An 11202-nucleotide genomic window follows, 5' to 3' on the forward strand; every position below is an offset into this window, starting at 1 on the left:
TTGAATCCCTGTCACTTAAGTGCAATTATCAATGTGTTCTGGATATTTTCCTAACAGTGCAAAAGTAATTCAGGAATAGACATATCTGTAGGATAATTCACTGTATCACTCTCTCACACTTGACATGACTGTCTTTTGATTTACACGTTACATAAACTACACAGGGAAGTTTAGTTTAGATGAAAGTAACTCGATTAGAATTTAAGAAAACGTGCCTTATCATAGCTGCTAAACAGCTAGTATATGGTAACTGAAGTCCTGACAAACACCAACAGAGAGCTGAGGCTCTCGTTCACACAGTAGGCTTACGTGTCTTTATGAGAAGAGACTATTAATTTTTCTTGAAATTGCTGAAACTTGATACAAGCTTCCCCATTACTGAAGTATTTATCTCACAGAAACATGTGGATCATTACACCATAACTGAACCAAATTACAAACCTAAAACTTTGTAATTGTGGCAATTCCCACAGGGAGAAAGTTAAACAATCTTACAGAGCTCAAATGCTGAAGTTATCAAGTACCCAAATAACTGGGAAACTGGCACTGATATCCATATTATCTTTTGGTTTAAATCACCTCATTATTTGCTTTAAACTCTCTCCTTTCCAAGACTTTTTGAAGTATTTCCTTTTTATGGAAATTCAATCAACTAGGAAACCAATCATTTTTTTTTCTCTTGTGATTAATTCACGGGTGAAATCAATTTGCATGCTACTTTTTGTAGTACCAGTATAATAAGATTGGGCACTCTTTACATGAGCTCAAGGAAAATCCACTAATGGTGATGTGTGATGAGAAAAGAGTGCATTTAATTAGGCTCATACATACTGCTAAAAACCTGCTCTACTAGAAACAACAAATAGTATCAGTTCACCCCTTGCTTTCAATATAGAAGCAGTAAGGTGCTGTATCAATTCATAACAATTTTAACTGTAAGAAAGAAAACAAATGATACATTCCAAAATTTCTTAGCCTCCTCTTTATTATTTGGATAGGAATAGTTAACATGTAAAACTTAATTCTTAAAATCAATTTAAGACTCACTAAATCACTGTCACACAGACATTTTCATTAGTCTCGAGGAGGTACTCAGAATTAATGAAAGAGCAAAATCAGAAGAGAATACATGCTTTATCACAATTTCAAGAATATGGAAGCGTCGGCTAAAATAAAAGCTCCAATATGTCACAAAAATCTGAAATGGCTGTCCCTTTCAGTTAGCAATATTTACCTGCACATTAATTACAGACTCCCGTCAGAACATTTTTAGAAAAATATTTCATGAATTAACAAAAGCGGGTTCCATGAATTAACAATGGCAGAAATTAAGGCGTGTCCTACTTTCATATTGGCATTTAACAGATGCACAACTCTCCTGACTAAGCTTCTGTTGTTAGAAGTAACAAAGGCACCTACCTTGACTGTGCAAAGACATAAGTTGTGGTGGAGGTGGAGGCTGCGGCAAAGGAGCTGGCTGTGTGGTTGCTGGACTTAATACAGCTGTGAACAGATCTTCAACATCCTTTCCTCCTAGTTCTGCAAATACACTGTGCATAAGTTGGCTGGCATTGTTTGCAAACTCTATCTCGTAGAAGACAACACAGATTAAGAACACATACCTGGGATTTTGTACAATTTGCCAAGAATAGCACCTGGGCAAATTAAAAACAACACAATGAGTAATCACCAAAAATGCAATAAAATTAAGTCTGCAACCAAGTGCAAATAGTCAATGTTACCTTACTTAGGTAGCAATTTGAGTTTAAAAACAAACAAACAAAAAACCCCACCAACTTTTCTGTAAGACGAGACCAAGAATGACAAAAAATTACCATCTGTGACCATTTTGTCTAGTTCTGGACTGAGGATTCCATCCAATTGTTCTTCACTCAATGGCCGTGAACTCGGGTTGACATTTGGCTGAGGCAGAGAAGAAGGATCATCAGAGATGGGGCCAATATCCAATCCAGCTGAAGGAGGAAAGAATATTAAATTAGACATAAGCAGTAAAACCTACTGATGCAGAATAAAGGCCATAAAACTTTTTTTTTTTTTGCTAGAGCTATCAACTAAATGAAGACTTTCTTAAAATTTGAAAGGAAAGGCAAAATATGACATCCATTAGAAAAAAGTAAACAAACACTCCCACTAATTATCTCCAGTTTACTGTACTGTTTGAGGAATGTTAATTGAATAGAATGCAAATGGAACAAGAGAAAAATTTTGTTGACATAAGACTACCAAGTTCAGTTACAGCACGTTTTCAAGCATACAGTTTTCAGTATGCAGTTCCGACATAATTATTTTTCACATTTTAAAAGCAGTAACACTAGTAGGCAATATGTTGCATCCTCATGTACATTAAGCTGCACCCCAAACATTCTTACATATTACATTAAGTATCTACTGAAGTGCTCTTGAAGTGTACTCAATATCAAACTGGTTATAGCAGCTTCCATCTCAAAAACAACTACTGAATATTCCAGGTTATATTAGACATAGTTATTTGTTGATACTGAGAAACCATAACTTTCTACTTAAATTTCACAGCATCCTTTACAAGTCAATAAATCTCTCAAAAGAGAAACATCTTTGAAAATAAAGCTAGACGCTTCAGTATTTAAAATATATTTCTGTATTAAACATCAAATAAAAATATATTTAAAATAATGAAACATGCCATTCTACTTATTGTCGAAGTGTTTTACATAAAGTGATGAACAATCATCCAGTGAAAACAAAAAAGATTGATGCTGTCTATTTTATTCATGCCTTAATATGTTCACATTGTTAAAATGCTTGTAATTTATTAAAGCAACAACTACAGTAAAAACTACACACTACCACTATAAGTAATATTAACGGTGACAGAAAGAAAATGCATGGTTTTGTAACACGAAACACAAAAACTCACGAAGGTTTTCAAAAACTGGAAGCAAAACTTTATGCAATACTCTACTAAATGTGGAGTGCAGAGTTTATAGGTCATGTTAGACTCAAACAATACAGAAAGAGTGGAAAACAAAAGCATGAATTAGTGTCACGGAAAAGGAGTACTAGCTTCTACACATGCAGTTGTTTCAGCTAAAACCACTAGGAAAGATGACTACTTCTAACCATGGATCATCCATTGTTTAGTTTCTTACCAAATGGGGAGGGTGAGTTCTCAACCTGGAAAGTGCATAAATCAAGACCTACAGGACCCAAACCAGATAAAATGGATGATTATAACATGAAAACAAAAAAAAGTAAAGAAAAAGCTGCATGCTGAAAAAGCTACGCAGGTATGACAGACAACAGAAGCTATTTTTTTTTCTCTCTCTTAAGGAGCAAAGCAAAGAGCCAGGTTAAAAAAAAAAATGTTGAAGAGGTTGGGTTGTTTTTTTGTAGAAGACAAAATCACCTCAAACCAAGGTGTTCTTAAGATATGAAAATCCTGTCTGAAATCACCTACAGCACAACCTAGAATACAACAACTACATCTATAGCAAAGAGAAAAAGAAGAACACAAATACCAGAGAGACCTTATGAACATACATACCTGAATGATCTCCAGACTTGACCAAATCATCAGAAAGTATTCCAAGAATATCATCATCGGTGTTTAAGACCTCAGAAAGATCAGCCAAGGGATCATCAGTGCTACCTGCAGAAGATGCAACGTAAAATTAACCAGTTGTGGCATTTTTATGTTTAAACATGACTCTGGTGATGTATGATAGCTTGAGCTATAGACTCAAACACAGGTTTACCAGCCTATACTGGCCCTCCTCATGTGCCATGCACTGCAGGTTACACTGAAGTGGGAATCAAGTCATCATCCCCTCCCCACTCAGTACTGTAGCCATGTTCACATGTTTAAATTGATTAGTATTTCTGGAGCATAATATAAAAGCGATAAATCAGTCTTGCAGATGAAAGACTTTTTTTTTTAAAGAACCTTTTTTTAGGTTTTAGGAAAAAAAAGATCTAACGAGAACTCAACATCTAAGACACAAAGGCCCACGAATTTAAGAATCAACAAATGTGTTTGGTGAAGGAGACAGCTCACAGCAAGTGTACGGGAAATATTAAAAAAAAAAAATAAAGAAAAAAGAAAATTATCAGTATTCTTCTCTTACCACCACTATCTTTCTTAACACTATAGAGCAACCAGTTACTACACCCTGATATGGAAAGAAAACATAACAGTAAGGAGTAGTAAGTAAATGGAAACTGGAGCTGCTATTTTTACAATCAGAAGCCCTGAAGAAATTAGAACAACCGGAGGTAGAAATGTCATGTTTGTTTGCAATCTAGCAAAAACTAGTCTGATCCTAGCAATAAATTATGGAATATTAAATAATAATTCTGGATATGATTATCTTCTTGACATACCATTCACTAGGGTGAAGCAACTCCAAACAACCCATCTGGTTTTATTAACTAGGTTTTAGGACGATTACAGACATGCAACGTTTAAAGAAATTATTTGACAAACAAAAAGAAATTGAGAAAAATATTTAAAAAAAACACTGCAAACTATCATTACCACATGAGAAATCACCGCAAAAAAAAACATGAAGAGATGGTAAAACACACAAATATGCATATAATTAACAGAGAAAAGGTATTAATACAAATCATATAGCATACAATACGGAAAACCAATATGGGCAGGTAAAAGGGACCAGAAATTCAAAGGGCAAACGTATTTCATAGATATATGGGTATCTTTCCCACTGCTCCTACCCAGCTTCCCCAGAAAAGTATTTCTAGCTTAATTGCAAGGCCTGGTGCCAAGGATTTAATTATATCATGAGGCTATTTTCCAATCTGCTAAACTTTACAGTGATTTAAAAGTTCCTTTTGTTCTTCAGAGACGACTCTTTTCCCTCCAACCATCAGTAAAAGTCAAAATGAAAATTCACTTTACTACTTTTATTCTTCATTTTTATCCTCTATAACACAGAGGAAATGATACCATCTTAATTAAATAATATCTTACATTTGCCACTCAGTTAGGTCAATCAATGTGTCAGCATACAATGCTCTATTAACAAAATAGATAAATAATGCAGCTCTTACTAGTATTAGGAGGAGTGCTTAAAAGTATCTCCAAACCTCGTATCACTTTGTGTGTGTCATTATTTTAGTTGTGGACTTGGTAAAAAGGACTATGAAATTTAAGGTTTTAAACACAAGCTAGTTGTTTGGTTTTTTTTTTTGATACACATTCTTCCTGGCAGTTTGGTCAAACACAGTCATGCAAGTCAGTAAGTTGCGCCAGGCACCATGCTGTGGTGTTAAGGTCTTCACTTGGCTGACAGGCAAAGAACAGACTCGAGCTGTCTTCTAACTTTTCTGAGCTCCTGCCTGAAGGTAGACAAGTAGCAGGGAGAAAAAAGCCCTTATGAGGGAAGTACCAAGACCATATCAGCATCCTTCAATATGCCATGGTGCTTTCCTCCACAGCCTTTAGTAATGTGCTTGGGAAGAGTCCCTAAGAAGTCAACTTCTAAAGCGAACCAAAATACATCAAGTAGCAAGAAAAGACTCAGGTGTAGAGATGTACAACCGAAGCGTTTACCACCCATAGTTACCAACTGATTGTGAATAAATTCAGGCTTCAAGTTTTAAGGCTTCTAACTGTTAAGGCAATCAGGTTCAGTAATGGCCTTCCGATGAGACTGGTGGGTTGGAAAAAAGCCAACTGCTATCAAGATTGATCTGGTTAAGTTTATAAAAAGACAGTGTTGGTGATAGCAGGGGGGTAGACTCTATGATCCACAAGCCTCATATAAGACATCTAAAGTAAAGTTTTTTTTTTTTTTTTTTTCAGTTTTAATTCAATGGATGCTAAATATTATCTTGGAAATAACCAAATCCCTTTTATTCAGCTGCTCCAGATCGGAATCAATAGCCAGTTGACATCTGTGCCAAACAAATAGCTCAATACTGCTCACTAATTTGACTCTTCAGAATAGAGATGAAAACTAAGACAAAGCAAGAAGGAAAATTACTTGCTTATAATGCTGGATCTCTAACAGAGCAAGATTCTACTGCTACCTCGTGATCCTGATTCCTCCAATGCATTTAGTTTTCTTTATTTATTACAAGAGTAAAAACGCCTCTCCCAGGGCTGCAGCCACCCTAACGTGTTTAATCACAGACTAACGTATCTAGTTTTAAGATTTCCCAGTAGCAATGGAATTAGCTGCGCAGGGACGCAGATGACTCCTCTCTTTTTGTTTAGGAATAATTTCCTTAGCATTCCCGAGACCCTACTGAAATAGATGACTTTTTCAGCATCTCCAGGAAAAAAAATAAATACTGAATATAGCCTATTTTATTCACAAAGAAAGTTCACATTTCCAGAACCTTGCCAAGAGGCCTTTTTTTAAAATTTTGATGAGGCACACTCAGGTCAAGGCTCTCAGGAGTGACAGAGAGCCCCCACATCACCCAGGATGTATCAGATCACAACCCCAGATCACAGAGGATGTACAGATCATGGTCAACACCTTCATCGTTAACCAGCGAACAGCCAGGAGACTCTGGAGACCTGGTGCTCTGTGCTCCTGGTGAACAAGCCTTTGCACTCTGCTCTAGCAGCTCTCTTTTAAATGATTTTAAGGTTTGACCCCATACACCGCAGCAGTGTGCCACTAACGTCATAAAACCATGGGAGAGGTGAGCCTTACAACCAAAAATATAAATTGCAACCTCTTTGCTAGATCGAAATCAAAACTGGCAGCCTAAAGCTCACTTTAATCATCGTTACTAGTAACCGAGAGTGAAGAATGGACTCTAAAAACCTTCTTCTGTCTGGCTCTGCCAATCACCATCACTACTGCAATCTTGTCTGGCAAAAGCTTTGGCTACTCTTAACCAAGCTCTAAGAATAAACAGTCACAGCATGTCACTGCAGTGCATTGTCAATTCATTAGCAGACTGAACACATCACTGTTAAAACTCCCTAGCAGTCCTGTGTACATGTGGAAAAGCAAAACAGATCTACTAAATTCCTCCTAAGATGCTTAAGAGCTCTTTGGAAGAGGAACAAGCATATCTAACCCTTATTGCTGGGTTTAATCAATTGAGTTTGCATGAGAAGAACATCTTCCTTGTGGGAAAGACCTACCCAGTTAAGCAAGGATTCTCACAGGAGTTAGCAATCCTGGTTACAACTGGCACTGTAGGAAAATAAAACAGTAATGACATGCTCCTACCACCTCCGGGTGCAGTGAGCAAAGCAGGTCTGTATCAAACTGATGGAAATAGCACAGGTGCTCTCAGACACTGCTCTCATCACCAGCTTCTCTGCAATACTAGCCAGAAGGGAAGATCTGACTGCTGCTAGCTCGATAATTAGCAAATTTAGCAAGGTCTCCATCAATCAGATTGAAGCTGGCTCTGTCAGACATGTGGATGCTATTGTGGAAGTAACTCTCTCCCACATGGTCACAGCAAAAGAGTTAAGAAAAATTGCACTGGAACTGATCGATGTTGGCAGATGACTTCACCCACTGGCTCTCCAACTACAACAAACAGCTCCGTCTGGACACAATTTTGGCCTGAAATCTTACGGTAGAGAGACAATTGTTGAGAACATTCCTATGGCCTGAAAACACTGTCCTTTTAGACTCTCATATAAAATGGGAAAGACAGGAGGTTATCCACTGAAGCTGTTGAAGTAATTCATTTATTTCCTAATAACCACCCCTTTATAATTTATTTCTGCATAGAAGAAGAGGAAATGATGAAGTTTTACAACTTTGCTGGTTCATAAAGAACTTAAAAAAATAATCCTTTCCACTTTGGAAAAAGACAACATTACACTAAGTTTCAACAGTTTTAAAACCTTCCTTATACTACCATAATACATAAACATTAATGATTTTAATCATGCAGTTTGAGATGCCAGCGAAGACTTCAAATCTGTGCTTCCTGAAAGAAGGCTGGCGTGAGAAAATGTCTGTGTGACTATTTTCTTGTAGTGTTGGAACCGATGGAATACAGAACTTGAAACACTCCATTTGCAGTGGTTTCCCCTTAAGGGGAAGTTAACCTTTGTATTCTCCATTACTCACAATTTCAGCTGTATAACAATCAATGTTCAATTATAATGTAGCCTTTTGCTTTTCATTTAGCAGATTTTCACTGAGTAACGATCACAAATAAGTGATCTTTCTGCAAAAGACTCTCTGGGCATTGGAAACTGTATTAGTGTATGTCAACATTTTTAGACGGAGAAAGTGAAGATGAGCTGAAACACAAGTCACAAATTAACCAATATAAACAAGATATAGAAACAGTTTTTAAAAAGTTCAGAATAGTAAGACACCTCCAGCTAACAGCATATCCAAGACACAAAGGGAAAAAAAAAAAGTGCAGCAGACAATAAGGTTTTTGTTTTTAATTGCTCCTTTGTGTGAAGCTGCCCTTTCAGCAGCATGTATAACCCTCTGGCTACTTGCAAAACTCCCAATAATATCTCCAGCAAAGTTTTGCAATGGAAAGCAAAACCAAAAGATCGCCTAGGGGCTACAAACTGTACCTTGAAAGGGCACTCATGTTCAGAAAGGGCATGGTGAACTAAGAGGAGGAGAGGAGATTGGTAACCTAAAATAATCTAAAACATTAAAGAAGACAGAAGTTGGCTGATACTTATCCAACTAACATTCAGAACACTACTAAAAACGCCTTTTAATCTGAGGGTTTATTTGTATTCTCCTATAAGAGATCTGTATGAGCATTCTTAGACGGAATTCATTTTCATGAATTTTACAGACATGGATGTTACAGTCGAGGATTTTCAGATTTTGTATTAAGTTCCAATTGCCAAGCCATCCACTGCTCTTGCTGCAACAAGTAAAGCCCTGGAGCTAGATGTCACTGATTATAAATGTAACTTAACCTCACAAGAGCACTTGACATACAGAATGCTGGAAAATACATCAGTCTACACTCTGAAAGTGTGGAAGAGCCCCATTTACAACAAAAACAAACTACTGGATTATCACTAACTTTAGCTTTGTATACCTTGAGGTCCCAGTTTTGCCTGAGCTGGAGTGGAGGTTGAGCTACGAAGTGGGTCTGATGAAGGATCCAGGAAATTGGTGGTCAGATTTGTTTTACATGAGAGTGGAAGTGATTCTTCAGGCAAATTATCGAGGCTCATCTTGTTTTGTCTACTGGTATCCAGTAGATCTTTCCCAAAGAAAGCTTCCTGCAAAGGGGACAAAATGATTCAATATAGGAAGAACAGTCTATCTATTGAAAAAGTGACACATGCAGCAAAGTTAAAATGAAAACCCCAATGATTACTAGAAATGTAAAATTACAGTCTCAGTCGCATACCTCTCCGGGTAGGGCATCATCTTCTCCTGGCTATGAGGCGTGGATACAGCTGATATATAGCTTACCTGAGGTAGCTACATAACTCCCTTAAACTCACATCTTAAATTATATAGAAAAACTTCCATGTCTTCTTACATATATTCAGCATAGACAGTGTACCAATACAGTGCTATCAAAAAAACATATGAATCTCAAAGAAGTTACTCAGTATTTCTTCTTGCACAAAAATGAGAGCTGAAGAAGGGGAAAGCTGCTGAACAACTCGATAAAAGCCATGAAAAAGTTGATGAAAAATACTCAAGCTCACTGTGGTCCAAGTTCTAGAATGATTAAATGCTGCATTGCAGTTAGTACAAAATCGTCCTAAGGGAGAACTTCAGTAACAAAATACCTAAAGCTATTTAAAATACTATTCACAGCCACCACTCACCTAAACCTGAGCACTTGAGTTATTTGACAAGAGCCTATCAAATCGAGTTTTACTCATCGCCTAACAACTTTTCCTGTTTTCATGTAGTCTTTAAAACCTCAATTTAGGACACAGTGTCTAGAAATAAAGCTATAGACTGATTTTTATTATCAGTTATTCCTATTAATTATTCTGTTCTATGTGACTAATATGTGCAGTAAGAAAAAGCATTTGTTCTTATTAATACAAAGGAAATTTTGCTTAAGTATTTTCTTTCCAACTCACTTCTCCATTTGTGAAATACAAATTATTTTTAGACAGATTGCCCTGCCTCTGTCAATTTTGCTTTCAGTCCTGACATGGTTTATACCATGAAGTTTGGTAAATATCTACAAAATACGGTTTTCATGAAAAAGGTGGCTGAGAAGAAGAACAAAACAATGTTCTTGGTGAGAGAAAGATACAAACCAGCTGGTTTATAAAACAGGTGAGGGTAGGTAAGCTGGTCAATCAGCATTAACATCTTGGTTATTATCCACATTCCTGAAGATGAAGTGCTACCTCTCTTAGCTCTGGGGACATCACGTTAGTAATGGTCAGTAGAAGAGCAGGGATTATTGTGGTGGGGAGATGCAGAGCATATAGAAAGATGAATCTATGGAAAAACCTTCCCCTATGAAATCATGTTCTATAATCTTCTGTAAAGAAAAAGTAGTATTTAGAGGAAATGGAATGATCAAACTAAGACATCTTACACTGCTGAATGTAGTACACAAGATGACAAACTGAAAATGTCATGTGTCAGTTTACAAAGAAAACAAAGAATTTATTTTTCCTCTCTCTCAGAACAAGAAACCTAAACACTGAAGAGATTTAACATAACACACAGATTTCTCTACAAAGTAACAAACTTTTCCTACAGAAAACGCATTACATTTGAATAATAAATTGGGAATCAGAAAAGAAATATTTATGGTTTAAATGACCTACGAATCAACAAACATGAAGATCAGTTTTTAAAATGTATTTACTCAGAAAGTACACCGATAGTTTTACCTGCAAGTAGACAGGAAAGGTTTCTTCAAGTTTATTCTTCTTTTTCCTGTAACGCTTTTTAATTTTCTCAGTACTTTCAGAAGCTGGGGTAGACTCCTCAACTGGAGTGTCTGGCAACTGTTCTGTCCAACCTGAAAAATAACATTCAGGCACAAATAAATAAAATGCTCTGTGTCTTGCTCAAAAGGTACAGGGCTAGCATGCCTAACACATCTTACTACCTATTTATGTGCATGAGTTTATTATTCTGAATATCACTGTAGATATATTCTGAAGGTGGCTTTTTGTCAGCTGTGAACCTGGTCACCTGGGTTCAGGAAGGCAGAAATGCCATCTGTGATACTAGCCACATCATGATCTTGCCGTACTTCATTAGCTTTAGATAGACCTTT

The 11202-nt window shown here is 36.7% G+C and overlaps 1 protein-coding gene across 3 annotated transcripts in view; it reads right to left on the reverse strand.

Moving 5' to 3' along the window:
• Positions 1 to 11202, reverse strand: part of KMT2C (lysine methyltransferase 2C) — a 199600-nt gene that overhangs the window by 39555 nt on the left and 148843 nt on the right. For 2 of the 3 annotated variants that reach the window (XM_035554351.2, XM_035554349.2), the window contains 6 exons: positions 10811 to 10941; positions 9028 to 9214; positions 3545 to 3649; positions 1836 to 1973; positions 1623 to 1655; positions 1420 to 1539 (listed from right to left, as the gene is read on the reverse strand). In XM_035554351.2, coding sequence (XP_035410244.1) covers positions 1420 to 1539; positions 1623 to 1655; positions 1836 to 1973; positions 3545 to 3649; positions 9028 to 9214; positions 10811 to 10941 — 714 coding nt within the window. Of the gene's footprint in view, positions 1 to 1419; positions 1540 to 1622; positions 1656 to 1835; positions 1974 to 3149; positions 3198 to 3544; positions 3650 to 9027; positions 9215 to 10810; positions 10942 to 11202 lie in introns of all 3 variants that reach the window. The other variant, XM_035554345.2, reaches the window with a different exon arrangement.

The sequence above is a fragment of the Cygnus atratus genome, chromosome 2 (assembly GCF_013377495.2).
Source record: "Cygnus atratus isolate AKBS03 ecotype Queensland, Australia chromosome 2, CAtr_DNAZoo_HiC_assembly, whole genome shotgun sequence".
In the NCBI taxonomy this organism is placed as follows: Eukaryota; Metazoa; Chordata; class Aves; order Anseriformes; family Anatidae; genus Cygnus; species Cygnus atratus.